General features: G+C 38.5%; 1 protein-coding gene across 2 annotated transcripts; it reads left to right on the forward strand.

Moving 5' to 3' along the window:
- Positions 1-546: 546 nt before the first annotated feature.
- Positions 547-20,767, forward strand: LOC127431523 (tumor necrosis factor receptor superfamily member 11A-like). Of its 2 annotated transcripts, none has more exons than XM_051681969.1 (10): positions 547-831; positions 4,758-4,830; positions 5,292-5,417; positions 5,538-5,684; positions 8,837-8,921; positions 9,332-9,408; positions 9,891-9,998; positions 10,095-10,144; positions 13,344-14,052; positions 18,067-20,767. In XM_051681969.1, exons 1-10 carry the CDS (start codon positions 757-759, stop codon positions 18,351-18,353), a joined length of 1,737 nt encoding a protein of 578 aa, XP_051537929.1. In that variant the 5' UTR covers positions 547-756; the 3' UTR covers positions 18,354-20,767. The 2 variants fall into 2 exon arrangements, with proteins under 2 accessions (XP_051537929.1, XP_051537930.1); XM_051681970.1 differs by having other exon boundaries at positions 4,762-4,830.
- Positions 20,768-20,989: the final 222 nt, after the last annotated feature.

The following is a 20,989-nucleotide window of genomic DNA, read 5'->3' on the forward strand; positions in this document are numbered from 1 at the left end:
GTCTATACTACAGGCTATATTTTTCCTATATAAATAAGTGTAGTTACACAAAAAGAAAAAATATATTTTAGACTATTTTTAAGATTAATGCATTTCAATTTAATTCTATTAAATTGTGTAATTATTATTTTTTTTTTAAATTATAAAACGTCATTTTTTATGAAATTGAGATGCGTAAATCTTAAACAGATTTTTCTTTCTTGTTTTTTTTTTTTTTTTTAGGCCAAGTCACACTGCCCCAGCAAACTCTAACAAACACCAACATTCTAAAGATGGTTGGATTTAGAATGTTGAGAAGCATAACTATCATTGTCAAACTGCCCCAACAAACACACACATGGTAAACACACTGTGTTGGGCCAGTGTTAATTGGCCTTTTGGTGCAATTGTTGCAACATTAAACGTTTGGGATGATTATCTGGTTGATAGAATGAATATCGTTCATATGTGGAATACTTTTATTACAAGAAATGGGAGGAGTGTGTAGGAAACTTAGCAGCTTCCACATGACTAGTTCTGTGGAAACACAGAGAGAGCAGTCGAGGCGTAGGTGAGTGAACATCATGAGACATGCTCTCTGTCAATGAAGCAGTCTGGAGCGCTGACATCCGTTCATCTTCCCATTCCAGTGACATTGAAAGCGAACAGGGTTCTGCTGCTTTTCCTTAGTGGACCATACAACAATACTGAAACTGCAAAGTAAAACTGAAATAACTGGATCCGGTTTTATCGGGGTGTGTTTTGAAGTTTAGAATAATGAGAGTGATTTTTTCTACTAGTTGGATATTTCAAGGATGGATCACACACTTCATCCTTGCTCTGTGCTTGCAGGTAGGTTTGCTTACTATATTGTTTTTGAAAATAAATATTTCCAGTTGCAGCTGTTATTGCTCTCATAATCACACTCTTGTCTTTAAATAGGAATTTGATTATTATAAAACGGGTTTTACATGGGTACTGCTGCTGTGTTATGGTTTGTTAATAATAATGTTTCGCTCAATTAGACTTTTGACGGGGAAGTGTAGGTTACTTTTGGGAGATATTAGTTTGCACTGTGTTGACTGGAAACATGTACCCCTCCTTTCCACCACAATGACAAACTCTGTTACCCCTCTGTTCCTTTCAGCGTTTGGTTTGCGGGAACGGCTTGTGTACACTGCTGGCAGCAGGGGCCGTTCACACGGAACGCGTCCTTGCGCTTAAAAAAATATTTTTTGTTTCTTTGCAATTTTCTACCCTCACACAGCGTCTCCTTCACGCAATGCTGAAAAATCGATTTAAAAACAGCGGAGACAGACGCAGAAACACGTTCGGTGTGAACGGCGCCGAAGTAGGCTACTTTTTAACTTGACACTATGTCTAAAAACGTGGTGCTACAATAAAAATTGCGAAACGCAACGGTCAAAGACGTCCGTTTAGCGCATGTTCACATAGAAAAACATTCGGAATGAACGGCCCCTTAATGGGGCTGCCTACCAGTCGGCTCTTTCTGATTGAGCTGAATATGATGCCCAAAGATGCTGTCTAGGTAGGCAGCTTATTAGCTTTTTTTAGACACAGATACTCTCTCTTTTATCCCTTGACACGAGTAGTTTTCAAGCAGTCAGATTTGTGTGTTGTTTGCATTTTTGCACAGCATAAGGGGAACTCAGAGTGGATGCCTCTGCGATTGTGCTTTGTTAATGCTGTTTTGAATGGTCTTAAAGGAACATTCCTGGTCCAGTACAATGTTGATTACCACAAAAATGTATTTTGACTTGTCCCTCTTTTTCTTAAAAAACAGAAAAACATGTTGGGGCCAATCCGCCAGTGTTAAAATACTCACTGTTTCAAAAGTTTAGCCATAAGACATAAACAATATGAATGTTAACATGATTTTACTATGATAAAATCGTTTACTAACCATTTCTGTGTAAAGTTATCTAATTTTACAACTTCGTTGCCATGATGACATAATGGCGTAAACCCTAAAATGACAGTTTAAATAATACACAAGTTTTAACAGAATAATTCATGTAAGTGCTTTTATAAAATTATAAGCTTCACATTTCTGCCTTTAAGCCCTCCAAAAATTGGCCCCATTCACTTCAAATGTAAGTACCTCTCTATAACCATGAGGGACGAGTCAAAATAATTTTTAGTGGTAATCAACATCGTGCCACAAATGCTGTCGATTGAGCTTAACTTGTATTGAACCCAAAATATTCCTTTAACCATAAGTGCACTGTGCATGGGCTATACTTTCTGGAGAATCATTGAAAGTTTCCCCCAAATGTAAATGTGATCTTCATGAAATGTAAATTATCATTACATTGTCATGAATTGTGTAAAACAGGCAGGGATGTGTGGTTCCTCAAAAAGTCCAACATCTGTAGCCTTTCATTGACCATTTACATATAACCTTTTTGATAGATTTGTATAGGATACAAAGTGTAATCATTGGGTTTTGTTCCATGTCAACAGTTCAAATCATCTAATATTGGAATTTTTCAACAGTGTTAATTCAATAGCTTATAGTCTACTGTATATCTCATACATTCTGGTTTGTTGAGTTAATTAATTAATTAATTCTGTCAGCCAGTAATTTAGTCTTCTAGTTGTCTTTCTCAGTTACTGTATCTGATGTCCTATCAGGTCAAAAGTTTTAGCTTGTTTTCTATTGCATCACAGGCAGGTCTGAACTTGTGTTTGCCAGTTTGTAGATTCATGAAAGAAAATGCCAGTAAATCTAGAAAACACTGCAAACACTGTCCATCTTTCAACTTCCATACTGAGTAAATATTTTTAGTGCATTTTGGACTGGAATAGACTTGACAAGTTTTTAGTGCTTGTTTACCACAGATGAAAACCACATTTTATGTAACAGATCGGAAAAGGTCTTAAAAAGCTTAAGTTGAATTCATTAAATCAATTAGAAATTAATTTCAGGGACAGTTCCATTTCTACCCATTTTGCTGTATATTTCTACCTTTGTGTTCACAAACATAGTATACAGTAGATGCAAAGCAATGAACTTGATTGAACTTATAAAATTGCTATAATTGAAGTGAATTGCATCTAAATGTCTTGTGCTAAATGCAGCTAAACATGGCAAGGTTCTGTGAGAAAAGAACTCACCATGTCCGGTGCATATTTTCTAACATATAATTTTTCAGGGCGTCACTGACCATGATCTTATATATTTAGTCAAAGAAAATATGTTGTGTCCCTTGAGTATACCCTTACATTCATATGGAGAGGGATTACAAATGAACCCATTCCATTGGGTTTCCTGTGTTTTTTTCCCTCATACATCCATCAAAAGGCTTTTAGGTCTGTCAGTAGGGGAAGAAAAACCCTCAACATCATGTCCTTCACTACAATGTCCTTAAAATAATCAAGAGAAAAGTGGGAAAATATTATTTTCAATTACTAAATTCCCTGTACATGTTTCAAATGGTACTGTATATAATCATTGAAAGAAGATATTAATTTCATCATTTTTGGCTGATATACTGTAAATAAAGAATAATATATTATTGGTTGAACATTGAGTTGTCATTAAGGACAATATGCCAAGGAACAGGACACAATGGGTTTCATAATTTGAATAAAGTTGTTTTTTTCCTCATGAATATATTTTTTTTCCTGAGCTGGAAAGGGCATTTGTTTAGCCAAAGGTTATGTCATCGTCAACAAATTTTATGAGGAAAATTTTTTTCCTCATAAATTTCCATGACACAAATGGATTTTTTCTACTGAGCTGATGGATAAATCTGCCTGATCTATGCATGATCGATTCCAGGAATTGGAATTAGACAGAATAGGGTCATATAGGAAATGTTTGCTTATTTTGTCATATAGGAGCCTTGTTTTAGAGAGATATTTCATAAATCATATTCTCTTGTCCTTAGTAATCATTAGTTCTCTGCCTTTTCTCTAATTTCAAAATATTTTTTGTGTAGCGTAGGCATTGGCCAGTGATGGTGATTTGAAAGCATTCTATTTTTTACTGCTCTCTGCAAAAAGGTTGAATTTTAGTATTAATTTCAAACAATTTTAACGGTCTACTAAGCAACAGCTACTACTTCAGCCAAGTCCTTTCCATGATCCCGCTCACCTTCACTGAGAGAGCAGTATGCTGAGCTTGGCACTATTTTCCTTTTTTATTGTCTAATATATGAGTGACGGCTGAATTTTCTCAGAGTTGCACTGAATTAAAGGATTGCATTTTAAACCGTGGAATGCCTTTGTGGGATCTGGAGGGGTGTGGGTGTTTTTTTTTGTTGCTGCCTTTAGTTTTTTTTTTCATCCTACAGAGTGCTATGAGTTGGGCAATACCCCTGTCATGTTCACACCAATATACACACACAATCACAACCACACACACTCCCCCCCCCCCCCACCCCTTTCTTTCCGTGATTCCTTAGCCATTCAAATTATTGTCTTTATGATTGTCATTATGACAAGTGTCATATTTTACTTGCATCCACATACATCCACTAAAAATCACCTTGAGACTGGTTATTAGTTTAATGTAATTAGAAAATGTTAGTTCTGAGAAAAAGGCCTAACACTATTTGTTTGCAGATGGTTTGATATTTTGTATCAAGAGCTGACCTATGTGATCTTTTGACATCTGATATTTTGATTCAGACCTCTGCCTCTCTCCCATGGTAAACATATGTAACTAAATCTTCCCATGAGTGACTTGGGAGGCTACACAATTAACTACATTTTTGTTTGCTAAATCAAATTTGTTTAACTGTTTATTTTAGTCAGGATTGGCCATAAGCTGCCTCCAATACGAGTATGAATACAACGGGAACTGCTGCAGTAAATGTGAACCAGGTGAGCAGTAAAACATATACAGTAAACTAGTTAATTCTACACTGGATAAGACATTATAGTACCGGCTTAATGTCAAATGACTACTGGAACAAGCTTTAGACACTATCCATCTATTTGACAGCAAAGATAGTTGTGTGAGTGTAGCTAATGCCTAAAAGAGTTAAAACTGCTACTGCACAGATTTCCAAATTGAAAAGCAGAAGGATAAGAGGAAGAGGTCTTCCACTACCACATAAAATATTCCCTAAAAATACCATAACACACTTCTACAGAAGATTTATCTTAATCTTCTCTAATGTGCATTCAGTATTTCAAATCTGGCAAATCTGTTTTCCAATTATCAGAACAGAAAGCCCATTATAAACGTTTTTACAGGAAGGGAAACATATTAGTAAATTAGATCAGTTCTCGTGCAAGTCTTTAATTGCATGATTAATTTCATGAATTTGTTTTGAACACAGGAAAATATGTTTTTGCACATTGCACTGGCAGCTTGCACACAATGTGTCTTGATTGTGGCCGTGATGAGTATCAGCCAGACTGGAACAGAGAGATGAAATGTATTGCTCAGAAGTTCTGTGATGAAGGTCAGTCATCGATCATCATATAATGTGTGTGTATGGAAAGAAAAAAGTTTCTTTATCTTTAGTGTTGATTTATGTTTTTTGCATCGTTTTTGTACACCCGCCACTTATCTTCCACTGCAGGTAAAGGATTTAACCGCACCCGTCCACACAACGCCATAGCAGCTGAACCCTGTCGGTGCAAACAAGGTTTCCACTGTTCTCTGATCAACTGCGAGTACTGTGAGGCGATCAAAAAATGCCCTGCTGGAGAAGGGGTTGTGATGGGCGGTAAGACCCTGTTGTGTCTCTACACAGACAATTCCATTTAATTCCAGACTGATACAGGAGGTCAAGTGTTTTGTCTGCTAAAATTGGTCTATGCTTTCCAAATGTCCGAACTGCCCCCAGTGGCCAAAGCTGGAACTACAGTCAACAATCCTGTATTTGCAACAATCCTGAAAGCAAAACTGTGTTTACCTACTTTTTAAAATGTATGAGACAAGAAAGGTACAGCTTGTCCGATTTTCGGAAACACTTGAGTAGTAATTACATTAAGATGCAGTACTGTGCAAAAGTTTTAGGCACTTGTGAAAAATGCTGCATAGTGAGAATTTCTTCAAAAATAAATATATTTATAAATAGTTTTCATTTATCAATTAACGTCATACAAAGTCCAGTAAACATAAAAAAAGCTCAAACAATATTTGGTGTGACCACATTTGCCTTCAAAACAGCACCAATTCTCCTAGGTACACCTGGACACAGTTTGTCTTGGTTGTTGGCAGATAGGATGTTCCAAGCTTCTTGGAGAATTCACCACAGTTCTTTTATCTATTTAGGCTGTCTCAATTGCTTCTGTCTCTTAATATAATCCCAGACTGACTAGATGTTCAGTGGGGGACTTTGTGCGGGTCATGCCATCTGTTGCAAGGCTCCCTGTTTTTCTATTCTATTCTATTCTATTCTATTTGCAAAAGGAATGTTTGTGAGTCTAAAATGTGTATTTCCCATTAACAAATAAAGCTGAAGACATAAATAACCATCTTAAGACAAATGTTTTTTTGCACAGTACTTTTCTTCTTACCCTAACCCTAAGGCCAAAACAGCATTCCTTCAATTACGTCTGTGCAAATTTAATATCTCGCTAGTCGAAGATCAAAAGGGAAGTGACATAAAGGCACGTCGCAGGCGATTTTCAGGGCTTAGACATTCGTCTCTTGCCGGTTGTCCAAAATTCAGCACACTGGGTCCCACTTTATAGTGTTCACAATACACATAGTTTCAAAGCAGCTTTACAGAAAATAATACTGTCATGTTATGGTTTATAGAAAGTCATGCCTTAATGTCTTAGTCTTTGCCTAAGTCTTAAGGTGGAATTAGTTTTGCTGATGTATTCAGGTTGATTCAGTGATGTTAAATAATATACAGCGCATCCGGAAAGTATTCACAGCGCTTCACTTTTTCCACATTTTGTTATGTTACAGCCTTATTCCAAAATGGATTAAATTCATTATTTTCCTCAAAATTCTACAAACAATACCCCATAATGACAACATGAAAGAAGTTTGTTTGAAATCTTTGCAAATTTATTAAAAATAAAAACGAAAAATAAATCATATGTACATAAGTATTCACAGCCTTTGCTCAATACTATGTTGAAGCACCTTTGGCACCAATTACTGCCTCAAGTCTTTTTGAGTATGATGCTACAAGCTAGGTACACCTATTTTTGGGCAGTTTCTCCCATTCTTCTTTGCAGGACCTCTCAAGCTCCATCAGGTTGGATGGGGAGCGTCGGTGCACAGCCATTTTCAGATCTCTCCAGAGATGTTCAATCGGGTTCAAGTCTGGGCTCTGGCTGGGCCACTTTAGCACATTCACAGAGTTGTCCCGGAGCCACTCCTTTGTTATCTTGGCTGTGTGCTTAGGGTCATTGTCCTGTTGGAAGATGAACCTTCGCCCCAGTCTGAGGTCCAGTGCGCTCTGGAGCAGGTTTTCATCAAGGATGTCTCTGTACATTGCTGCATTCATCTTTCCCTCGATCCTGACTAGTCTCCCAGTTCCTGCCGCTGAAAAACATCCCAACAGCATGATGCTGCCACCACCATGCTTCACTGTAGGGATGGTATTGGCCAGGTGATGAGCGGTGCCTGGTTTCCTCCAGACATGACGCTTGCCATTCAGGCCAAAGAGTTCAATCTTTGTTTCTCATGGTCTGAGAGTCCTTCAGGTGCCTTTTGGCAAACTCCAGGCGGGCTGTCATGTGCCTTTTACCGAGGAGTGGCTTCCGTCTGGCCACTCTACCATACAGGCCTGATTGGTGGAGTGCTGCAGAGATGGTTGTTCTTCTGGAAGGTTCTCCTCTCTCCACAGAGAAATGCTGGAGCTCTGTCAGAGTGACCATCAGGTTCTTGGTCACCTCCCTGACTAAGGCCCTTCTCCCCCGATCGCTCAGTTTGGCCAGGCGGCCAGCTCTAGGAAGAGTCCTGGTGGTTCCAACCTTCTTCCATTTACGGATGATGGAGGCCACTGTGCTCATTGGGACCTTCAATGCTGCAGAAATTTTTCTGTACCCTTCCCCAGATCTGTGCCTCAATACAATCCTGTCTCTGAGGTCTACAGACAATTCCTTGGACTTCATGGCTTGGTTTGTGCTCTGACATGCACTGTTAACTGTGGGACCTTATATAGACAGGTGTGTGCCTTTCCAAATCATGTCCAATCGACTGAATTTACCACAGGTGGTCTCCAATCAAGTTGTAGAAACATCTCAAGGATGATCAGTGGAAAGAGGATGCACCTGACCTCAATTTTGAGTGTCATGGCAAAGGCTGTGAATAATTATGTACATGTGATTTTTGTTCGGTTTTTATTTTTAATAAATTTGCAAAGATTTCAAACAAACTTCTTTCACGTTGTCATTATGGGGTATTGTTTGTAGAATTTTGAGGAAAATAATGAATTTAATCCATTTTGGAATAAGGCTGTAACATAACAAAATGTGGAAAAAGTGAAGCGCTGTGAATACTTTCCGGATGCACTGTATTTTACTTGAATCAAAACAGTTCATGTAGATATTACCACATGAATCAATTTTTTTTTAGGCCAACATTTGTTTTTTTCATTGTAAAAAAAAAAAAAGTATTCAAACTGAGAAATCTGGGATAATTGTTTTTAGGTTTTGGTAGTTTTTGGTGGTTTGTAAAGCTTTCCTTCATAAGTTTGTCCAGAGGTTTTTTGCAAGGCTCATTAAACTTTAAGAAGCATTAGTTTTTCTTCTTCTATTTGAATAGTTCCTATGCAACATTAAAATACAGTTGACAGAAATGGATCTGGACACACTGTTGTTTACATCCATCCATCCATCCATCCATCCATCTATCCATCTATCTGTCTGTCTGTCGGTCAGTATTAAAATCCTTTATCTCTCTTCATTTAAGAGACAGGCAGAGCTTCCTGTGTTCCATGTCAGAATGGATTTTTCTCCGAATCCCAATCAATAGAAGCCTGCAAGAAATGGACAGAGTAAGTATACTTATCTATGTAGACCTAATTAAATACAATTCAATAACAACACCATAGGTTTAGTAACAGCTGGGAGTGTAGGCCACAAAAATGCTTATTCTTTGAGTCACACATGCAGATTTGCACTTTAACAGGACTCATTTACAAAGTCAAAGCTCTCATTCTCACGGGCGCTGTTTGTCTGGGGAAGGTCACAGGCGCGCTCAATTATTTTTAAAAGCCCCCGCAGTCTTACCGCACTGTGGTATTATGATTCATTTCTCCACCACTTCCCTTTGAAAGATCCAATTTTCCTTGTGCTCTCTGTATTTGTGGTTACTCTAGTGGAGAAAATTGGGATTCATCAAACCAGAAGTGACCATGCTCTTAAGCCGTCCCGTATTGATAAAATATGTCTTACTGTTTTCCAGCTGCAAAGCAATCGGCAAGACAGTGAAACAGCCAGGAAGCAGTAAGACAGATATGGTGTGTGGACTCCATTCTCCTGGTAAGTTATGTAAAATGTTTACGTTCGGCCTTTGGAACTGTATGGTTTGTAAGGAAATTTTTAAAGAACAAACCAGTCTCTGATAGTTTTGTGAGAACATTTCACTAACTTAGAAGTCAATGAAACCTTAAATGTCTGTATAATATGGAACAGTGGCCCTAAAAAGACATTTTTGGATATTTACAGTAAAGTTAATCACACTCAAAAATGTATGCAATTCATTGCATTAGATTCCAAATATCAAAGTGGCATCTGTAACCTAATGATGCTAGACCTTTTCTAAGAACTAACTTCAATTTTCTTTGCAATTTCTTTATTTACTTTTAACCAACTGAACCACCCAGAAGAGTGCAAGCTGTTAGAGAGGACACCCTATTAATGCAATTAGTTTTAAAAGTAAATGCTCAACAAACACACATATATGTGTTCTCATACTTTTGACCATACAGTATTTAAACCTCCTCATTTTCATACTGTCCCAGGTCCTATGACACCCTGGGTGGTGGTGGCCATTCTTTTGGTCATTATCATGGTATCGCTGGTCATTCTCTTCCTGTTCTGCTGTAAGGATAAGCTGAACTTCCTCTCAGGTACATTTTTTTTCCAGTGTTTTTTGTTTGTTTGTTACACATAATAGCAGATTCTTGTCTATGTTGTTGATTAAAGCTTATTCTCTGACACCGCAGTAAATTTACGCACTTGTGTCCAAAACCTGAAAGGAAGCAGGAATCAACAGGTGAGTAAGAATGTCAAATTGCAAAAGTCCATATTGAAAATCTGTGAATTATTTGATTTAACCCTGAATAGAAACAGACAAATTTAAAGCAAAGAAAAGTTATGATTTTAAATGAAGAAAAAATCTTTTAAGATTCTACACTATTTCTAGGTCACTTATCAAATGAAAGCAAATTTGTGACATTGAACATGTACAAAAGAAATCCTTGCTTCCACCGAAGCACACAAGATGCTCTTTGGAACATTCTCAAATCATGGGTTAGGGATAACATGGATCATCATCAGTTTTTCACAAACTTGTGAAGTGAATGCCAGCTTGAGTAAATGCTGTCATTAAAAGGATAGTTTACCCAGAAATGAAAATTCTCTCATCATTTACTCACCCTCATGCCATCTCAGATGTGTATGACTTTTTTTCTTCTGCTGAACACAAACAAAGGTTTTTAGAAGAATACCTCAGGAGGTCACGTGACGCCATGCGAGGAGCAGACGAGCAAGCGAAGACCTCTGTGCACTTTGCTAGTTTTTTAATTATTTTCATGTTATAATCCAGTGAGATTCGATACACCCAGTTACATATTTGTTCTTTGAGGTAAACATGGCAAAGAAGTAAAAATACTCGGGCTCTGGAGACATTAAAAGACACTTACGTGCTCAAGCTGAAACCTCTGATGGGCCTCGATTTGGATGGCACGGCGGGAGAAGAAATCCAGCGTCAACTGTCCAAAATGTCTGTGATGCTGACGAAGGTTGTTGCTGACTTGGAGGGTCTCGCTGTAATATGTCGATTGATTGAAAGTGATGGAAAGTTGGTTACAAGAGTGGCAGATGTTGAGAAACGGATCGATTATCTGGAGTCATCGGAAAGGATATTATCCGCTAATCCGCTCGCGACCAAAATAGATGTGGAAAACACTTAAAAACTGGAAAAACTTTTGGAAAAACTGGAAGATCTCGAAAATAGGAGCCGAAGAAATAATGTATGGATTGTTGGAATTCCTGAGCATGCAGAAATGGTGAAATTCGTAGACGAGCTCTTTCCGAGTCTGCTCGACATAGCAGGCCATAAGCTGGAAATCGAGCGAGCTCACAGAGTCCCAGCTCGCAGATCTGTTGAGGGAAACAGGCCCTGATCAATTCTGGCCAAATTTTTGAGATCAACCGATAAAGATCTCGTGTTGCGCGAGGCGAGGAGCAAAGGAAAGCTTTCTTGGAAGAATCCCAATATTTTCTTGTTCCCGGACTTTGCAAATTTGACGAGAGAAACGCGATCGATTCTCTTGCATCAACGGAATATCGCTTTTGCACTGATGTTTCCGGCCAAACTGAGAATAGATACAAAGCATGGCCGCAAAGTATTTACGTGTCCCAAGCAAACACTGTCCTTCATAAATACATTGGCGTGAGTAAGCCATTTGGTGTTTCTCATGTGAGTGGATTAACTCACTGAACATACACTCGACTGTCTGAGGAAGCTGGGCGCCGTTTCTGTTTTTGTTTGTGTTGGTTCTGCCTAGCAGCTGGAGTTTGTTTTGTGGAATGACACTTCTCCTTCAAGAAAGTTTTGCATTGATGGAGGATCGCTTTTACACTGGGGTTCCCGGCCAGATTGAGAGTGGATACTGGGGATGGCTGCAAAATATCTACATGCCCACACAAAGGATGACTTTTATAAAGTTGATGGACTGTGTAAGTCATGGTGTATTTTTTATACGGCTTTCGAGGAACCGGGACACCTGTTTTGTTTCTTTTTGTGCTGGTTCTGCCTAGCAGCTGGAGTTTTGTGGAGTATTTTTGCGGAAAATTGGAATGATTACGTCATCTGCTGCACTCATAAACAGCCGGCTCACTGAACACTTGTTTGTCTGTCCGAGGAAACTGAATGGCTTTATATCGATTGGAATTTGTTTTGTGGAGGAACACACCTTCGAAACAGTTCTGTGAATGAATCTACATGTTCTTTGTGTTTATTCTGCCTATTGGCTGGGTTTGTTTTACAAAGTATTTTCTGTTATGTAATTTTGCCTCACAAAATTTGCCTTACAAAATTTGTATAGAAGCAGTTGTATAGGCTTGGTCTTAAAGACTCACCCACCTGCTGGCGATGCCAGTCAGAAGAAGGGGACACAACCCATGTTTTTTGGGGTTGTGTTAAGATTCAGGAATTTTGGTTGAGGGTCCAGCGCTTTGTGTGTGAGACATACTGGACACTCTGTTTTCATTTTGCCCCAGACTGTGCATTTTGGGTGATGGAGGGGTCCTGAATATAGGAGATAAATACATAAAAAGCTGGGTCCTAACCAGTGTGATGATTGGCAGACAGCTAATCCTTAGAGGATGGAAGTCAACTGATGCACCCTCATTTCGTGAGTGGTGCACCGAGTTGGGTAAAGTGGCAGCTTTTGAGGAGATGGGGGGGGGGGGGGGATTATAAAGGGTTATTAAGGGTTATAAGTTGATTCCGAATGCATAATTCTGTTGTTAAATTTAGTTTTGTCTGTGTTGGAATCAATAAAACATTTTCAATAAAAAAAAAAAAAAGAAGAAGAATATCTCAGCTCTGTATGCATAAAAAAGTAATCCATATGACTCCAGTGGTTAAATCCATATCTTCATAAGTGATATGATAGGTGTGGGTAAGAAACAGACCAATGTTTAAGTCCTTTTTTACTATAATTCTCCACTTTCACATTCTTCTTCTTTAAGTTTTGGCGATTCGCATTCTTTGTGCATATCACCACCTACTGGGCATGGAGAAGAATTTATTGTAAAAAGGCTTACTTTTATGCTGCCTTTATGTGCATTTTGGAGCTTGACAATTTTGGTACCCATTCACTTGATTTATATAGACCTACATAGCTGAGATATTCTTCTAAAAATCTTCATTTTTCTTCAGCAGAAGATTGAAAGCCATACACATCTGAGATGGCATGAGAGTGAGTAAATGATGAGATAATTTTTGGGTGAACTATCCCTTTAAAGCAAAAGTGCGGCATACCAACTCCTAACAAGTTTTGAAATTCATGTACATTGTTCATGTACAAATGTCATATTGCTATGCTTTTTGTTATGAATGTTTGTATTAAATAGCATTTTCACTAGTGTTCTAAGACTTTTGCACCTCTCTGTATGTAATATAGTAGCAGACCTCATCTGCCTCAATTCAAAGAGAGCTAAATAATTATCTTTCTTTCTCTTAGGAAACTGTGATACCTTCATACCACTGTAGCAACGGTCCACAGACCTTTCCTCTGATTTGCCAGGAGAAAAGCCCTCCAGAGTCCCTTATCATGTGTCCCAGCACTGCATTAACCATCACTGATGAAACCTCAACTTGCACAGACCAGGAACAAGCTGACTCATCATCAGGCAGCTCCATTGAGGACTCTCGAGATGGTCCTGCGTCCCCACTGTCAGGCAGCTCCTGCAGCTGTGCGTTTTCCATGAAGGAACCCATTGAGGTCGGAGAAAACGAAGACTGCAGTCAACTGGTGGCCACCGGTCTGGCTACATGCCACTCCTGCAGGACGGGAGATGCTTTTGACACCAAAGGAGAAAATGTACAGGTCATCAACCTGAAAGAGCCTCTGCTATGTGAGAACTGCTCCTCAGAGGGCCTGCCTGCTTGTGCTGGAAGTGCTGACTGTGATTATGTGGATCTACAACGTTCCCAAGAACTCTATCTGGACTACAGCAGCCCTGCTGGTAAGGAAGCCATGTCAGAGATACCATATAGACAGAATGAACCTTGTTGCTGCAGCATAGAATCCACCACCGTTCCCCTCTTGCCGTCAGTCAGTGATAATAAGCAGGGCCTTTCGCTGATCGACAGTGAGGACCTCAAACTGTCCAACCCGGATGCAGACACAGACTATCAGAACCAGTGCTCAGAGGCTGCTCCCACAACCGGTAAGAAAACACATTCAAAAACAACGTGAATGCATTTGAGGTATTACAAAGTATTGCTTCATAGTGTAATGCACAAGATGCCAGAGCACATGTGTTTATCCCAGATTTACTAGCATTGTGATATGACTGTTTTCCAGTTGGAAAAATATTATGAAAGATTGGAAAAGATGAAAGGTCTTTCAGTAATGCTCACAAAAATGCACTGTGGCAATAATCCAATCTCAATGGTTTGATCATGTAACAGATGGCCAAGTTAACAAACTAGATAGCACCCTTTTACTATAACCTTTCTACAGTACAAGAAGACAAATTTTATGATATGCGTTTGTTTCTTTACTAATGATTTTTTGTAATTATATATATATATATATATATATATATATATATATATATATATATATATACTCAATATACTCATATTACATTTGGATATTATTAAAACTGAATTGTGTAATTTCTGCGCTACTGGCGTCACCAAAAGGAATTGCAAATATGATGATTGTGAACAAACAGGCTTCCCAAACACTCTCCCTGTCTTCTATTGGTCGGAAAGATAGTCCAGTCCCCAAACTCACACCATTGGTTGAGCCAATGTTGCTGTGTCAGGATAGTTGGGATGCTCAAACAGAGAAATATTTTGATAGTGCAACAGAGACACTCTTTTTGGGGAAAAGCTGGGATAAGAGGAGGTATTTTAACATTGTAAAAAATACACACTTCAGCTTTAATTACTATTGCAAAAACCAAAAACAACATGTAAGAACAAGCAGTACAAAGTAAGTTCATGTAGCTCATTAATCTTAGTAACTACAGGTATATATGTGCGTACACAGGAACATGAACACTATTAAATAAAATCTGACCATTGTTTCTTTAATTAGTAATAAGAACAAGCACATTCAGGTAATGTGCATTCCAGTAAGCAGTGTTTATGAAAATATGGCAGGTAGCCATTGCAAAGAGTGGGAGTAAGGTCTATTATGACCCAGTGGTTAATGACTAAAAGATGTGTGAAATGTGAGTCACTGTGTGTCTAGAGCATGTATATTCTGAGAAAAAAAATAGGAACTATTCAATCTGGCTATGTTGAAATTCTTAATGGAAGGAAACAGTTAAGCGCTTTGTCTTTTAAAATGGATAGACAAAAATAACAGGTTCTTTGCCAAGTCAGGGCTGACGTGGCATTATTGGTCTCTGATTTGTAATGTAGACTACATACAGTGGCCCCAAAATATAATTGGACAATTAATGCACACTTAAAAATGTCTGATAACAATACATACACTACTGGTCAAAAGTTTTGAAACACTTAACTGAAATGTTTCTCATGATCTTAAAAATCTTTTGATCTGAAGGTGTATGCTTAAATGTTTGAAATTAGTTTTGTTGACAAAAATATGATTGTGCCATATTAAGTTATTTCATTATAAAACTAAAATTTAATAATAAAAAAAAAACTTTTTGAAATTGATGACTTGGACCAAATAATAAAGAAAAGCAGCCAATAAGTGCCCAACATAGATGGGAACTCCTTCAATACTGTTTAAAAAGCATCCCAGGGTGATACCTCAAGAAGTTAGTTGAGAAAATGTCAAGCGTACATGTCTGCAAATTCTAGGCAAAGGGTGACTACTTTGAAGATGCTAAAATATAACACAGTTTTGATTTATTTTGGATTTTGTTTAGTCACAACATAATTCCCATAATTCCATTTATGTTATTCCATAGTTTTGATGACTTTACTATTATTCTAAAATGTGGAAAAAAAATTATAATAAAGAATAAGTGTTTCAAAACTTTTGACCAGTAGTGTATATCAAACCAGGTAGTATTTATTTTAAAGAAATATAACACAGACACACTTGTCAAGCAAAACATTTCATAAAATAGGTTTAAGTTAATGAATTAAGACAAAAAGTATATAGACAACTTCTTGTTGACAAACGTTAGTGGAAATTGTCTGTAGTTAGAGTGCTAAACTACACCTGTAGTTACTCTGCTAGGACACCTGTTTGAACTTTAGGGGAAATGAGTTTATAAATCTACAAAAAAATGCCACTTGGTTTGATATTTTCTAAGCAGTGTCCAAATACTTTTTGGAACGACTGTTTTTAGATAACTAAAGGACCTAGGTCAGTAAATGGCATAGTATTGTCACTGTTTCAGTAAGAATACAAAGCAGTTTTCTCTTATTTTACTAGTATGGCTGAATAATACAGATAATATGCAAATACAGTGCATCCGGAAAGTATTCACAGCGCTTCACTTTTTCCACATTTTGTCATGTTACAGCCTTATTCCAAAATGGATTAAATTCATTATTTCCCTTAATTCTACAAACAATACCCCATAATGACAACGTGAAAGAAGTTTGTTTGAAATCTTTGCAAATTTATAAAAAAATAAATAAAAAAAAACACGTACATAAGTATTCACAGCCTTTGCTCAATACTTTGTTGAAGCACCTTTGGCACCAATTACAGACTCAAGTCTTTTTGAGTATGATGCTACAAGCTAGGTACACCTATTTTTGGGCAGTTTCTCCCATTCTTCTTTGCAGGACCTCTCAAGCTCCATCAGGTTGGATGGGGAGCGTCGGTGCACAGCCATTTTCAGATCTCTCTAGAGATGTTCAATCGGGTTCAAGTCTGGGCTCTGGCTGGGCCACTCAAGGACATACACAGAGTTGTCCCGGAGCCACTCCTTTGATATCTTGGCTGTGTGCTTAGGGTCGTTGTCCTGTTGGAAGATGAACCTTCGCCTCAGTCTGAGGTCCAGAGCGCTCTGGAGCAGGTTTTCATCAAGGATGTCTCTGTACATTGCTGCATTCATCTTTCCCTCGATCCTGACTAGTCTCCCAGTTCCTGCCGCTGAAAAACATCCCCACAGCATGATGCTGCCACCACCATGCTTCACTGTAGGGATGGTATTGGCCAGGTGATGAGCGGTGCCTGGTTTCCTCCAGACATGATGCTTGCCATTCAGGCCAAAGAGTTCAATCTTTGTTTGTCATGGTCTGAGAGTCCTTCAGGTGCCTTTTGGCAAACTCCAGGTGGGCTGTCATGTGCCTTTTACTGAGGAGTGGCTTCTGTCTGACCACTCTACCATACAGGCCTGATTGGTGGAGTGCTGCAGAGATGGTTGTTCTTCTGGAACGTTCTCCTCTCTCCACAGAGAAATGCTGGAGCTCTGTCAGAGTGACCATCGGGTTCTTGGTCACCTCCCTGACTAAGGCCCTTCTCCCCTGATCGCTCAGTTTGGCCAGGCAGCCAGCTTTAGGAAGAGTCCTGGTGGTTCCAAACTTCTTCCATTTACGGATGATGGAGGCCACTGTGCTCATTGGGACCTTCAGTGCTGCAGAAAGTTTTCTGTACCCTTCCCCAGATCTGTGCCTCAATACAATCCTGTCTCAGAGGTCTACAGACAATTCCTTGGACTCCATGGCTTGGTTTGTGCTCTGACATGCACTGTTAACTGTGGGACCTTATATAGACAGGTGTGTGCCTTTCCAAATCATGTCTAATCAACTGAATTTACCACAGGTGGACTCCAATCAAGTTGTAGAAACATCTCAAGGATGACCAGTGGAAACAGGATGCACCTGAGCTCAATTCTGAGTGTCATGGCAAAGGCTGTGAATACTTATGTACATGTGATTTTTTAGTTTTTTATTTTTAATAAATTTGCAAAAATTTCAAACAAACTTCTTTCACGTTGTCATTATGGGGTATTGTTTGTAGAATTTTGAGGAAAATAATGAATTTAATCCATTTTGGAATAAGGCTGTAACATAACAAAATGTGGAAAAAGTGAAGCGCTGTGAATACTTTCCGGATGCACTGTATGTCTAGCCTTCACAGTGTTTTGCCTTGAAAACTTCTCAACAAATGTGACTAGCCAGGCTGGTTTGGCTCCAGGAAAGGAGTGTACATAATTTTCATGGAAATATTGCTCTTACTATTTTTGCTGTCTTCCACTAAACAACAGCACTGATGTTTTGCCTATTTTTGGCAGGTCAGGTGACAGGAAACAACAACACTACTTTTATCTCCAGTGGGCAGGTAATGAACTTCAGTGGTGAGGTCATCGTGGTATACGTCAGTCAGACATCACTGGGCAGTGGAGGGGGAACAGAAGAGCCCTTTAGTTGTCCAGTTCAGGAGGAATCTAATGAGGACAGCTTCCAAAGTGAGCCCAAATCTAACATTGGCACAGCACCGCAGGGTAAGAACAGAGCCGTCCACTCTGAGAGACACCTGCCTGTACAGGAAGTAACCAATGACTGGTCCTGTCAGAAATAAAGATGCAAGGAACTACCAGAATATTTTCAACTGGACTGGAATTGATTTTTTTGTCTTGTTTCTATTTTTATGATTATTATTGATTAATGATTGGTGTATTGACAGCAACTAGAGCAGTGGTTCTAAACTGGTGAGAGGTCGCAGGTCTTTTGTGGTCTGGGTTATGAAATAAACATGCTTATAAAATGCTTCCCGACAGGGCCTAATGCGGGGGGGAGGGGGGAGGGGGAGGGGGGGCCTCATTTCGCTGTCCGACTGGACGGGACACAAGGAAAACCCCGATCCCCCCCCCCCACACACACACACACACACTTAGACCCGGCCATGCTTCCTGTATCTTTGTCGTTGACATCAAAGTTTGTGCTTCCAATCAAAGTCTACAGTGTTTTAATGTAAATTAATCAGCGGCAATAAAAGACAGCAGCAAAGGTTTTAAAGATGATTTTTTTTCTTACTTTAAATGCAGTGTTACAACCAGTGTTGGGTGCAATCTTATTACAAAGTAATTAATTACTGCAATAAAATTACTTTTTAGTACAAAACGTTGTGTTCAGATTACAATTACTGACTTTTACTATTGAGTTAATTTAAATGACTTTTCTAAAATAATAGTACATACAATATGTAGAGTACATTTATAACATTGTATAAATATGTACATATGTTTGCGTTTCTGTGACAGCTGAAAGGCATCTGTCCCCTAATGAGACACTGAACAAAGAGGAAATATAGACATTATTTTTAATATGTTCTGTAAGGTATTTTTTTTTATAAAAGTAGTTAGTAATGCAGTTACTTTTTAGATTGGTTATCTGTAATCTGATTACAATTTTACAGTAGTATTTTTGTAGTGAATTACTTTTTTTGAGTAACTTATCCAACACTGGTTACAACGCTATACAGAAGCACAACGTGGCATCAGGGGCAACGCCAGTTTCAGCCTCAGATGGCATGTCCACGGACCACCCACAATCCATGCTCTTACGGTTGTTAGAGCTCCTTTTATTCTACAACGATGACGTGAGAATCAGGTGAAAGCCCCTTAAATCGCACATCTGCTGTTGTTAATGCAGTTGCATTCAGCCTATATTGTCGGGCCTATGCAGTTAATGTTAATAATAGCCTAATAAATTGTGTTTGTTTACTTTTGTATGATTAACAATTTCAGTACGGTTTGTGGCGCCACTTGATGTCCATGTAATATCTGGGTCCTGAAGCAAAGCTATTTGAGAACCACTGAACTAGAGTGCTATTTTATGAAAAATGCTATGCATTTGTTGATCTATGTATTTATACCATATAAATTAGGTACTTCATGTTGTTTTGCAGTCAGCATTGAGAGGATATTAGCATGGCAAGTGCTAATAATTTGATGACAGTAAAGGTCAAGAACATTGACCCTAGAATCTCTCAATTTCCAACAAACCCTATGTTGAAGAGCCAAATAAATAGTGGCTTGGTGTGACAAGAAACCAAACCTGGGCCAAACACAATACTAACAAAGCCAGAGAAAGCACAAATGTGGCCACCAGAACAAACGCATGGTGTTTTTCACTTTCTCAGCTTGTGCTCCTCTTTTGGACTCCTTTTCTTTGGGGGGGATTGAGTGATCGGGCAATATCTCATGGTGGGAACCATTATATGGTGATTGTTAGATCTCAAACAAGTTAGCAAGGAAATTATCAATAGTTTCAGTATGTTGATTTGCAGTGTCTATATATATTTTTATGAATTAAAACCATCATTTGTACATGTTAAAATTATTTTTTGTGTTATTTATCGTGCCATTTTGTGCCGCTAACCTGACAGGTCGGTGTGACTGGAGCAGAAAAAGAAAATGACATTATTTACAAGCATTAAATGTATATAGTGATTGAATTCCAATGTTCTGATACACCAGTAGTGATTTTACAACCATTACTGTAAATAAAGCTTATTTGTATGAAGCAATTTTTTTCCCTTAAATGAATGTGATGGAGTGAGAGAGCTATTTGGTTTAGTGATAAGATGTGTTTATTGCTTGTGCATAACATACTGTATGTGGTAAAACCCCAGTCTTTCAGCAAATCCGATGTTGACACAATACCTTTAAAAATAGCAGTCAGTTGCTACCAGATGTCACAAACTTAATACAAACATAAGTATTGTGTTTAGCCACTTGAGGTGAGAATTTCACCAAAGAGTGCTGGATGTTTGGAGTTTGATTGGACAAACATGGAGAAGGGTTGAGTTTTGCCTGCCAAAACAGGAAGATATGACTTGTTCCACTCAAGGAGCCTTCAGGCACATTTGGTTGCTCTTGACTAACAATAGATGTGTAATTGTCCTGCCATCTAGTGGACTACTATTATAATTAAAGTCATTAGATCAACTGATTTTGTTTGTTGTACTTAAATTGCTGTTAATGCAAAAATCTAAACCCAAAATCAAGTTGAGGGGGGCCTCCAAAGATGTGTGCCACGGGCCTTGCGGAATCATGATCTGGCCTTGGTAGCCAATTGGGAAACTTTGGGAACACCACTGAAAAAAGAGCAATGGATCATTCCATACTGGTCACTGTTAAAGCTGCAATGATCTTAATGCATTATAGTCATGTCCAAACAGATCATATGCTATCAGGTGACGGGAGAAGCCCA

Source organism: Myxocyprinus asiaticus, chromosome 41 (genome assembly GCF_019703515.2).
Source record: "Myxocyprinus asiaticus isolate MX2 ecotype Aquarium Trade chromosome 41, UBuf_Myxa_2, whole genome shotgun sequence".
NCBI lineage: Eukaryota > Metazoa > Chordata > Actinopteri > Cypriniformes > Catostomidae > Myxocyprinus > Myxocyprinus asiaticus.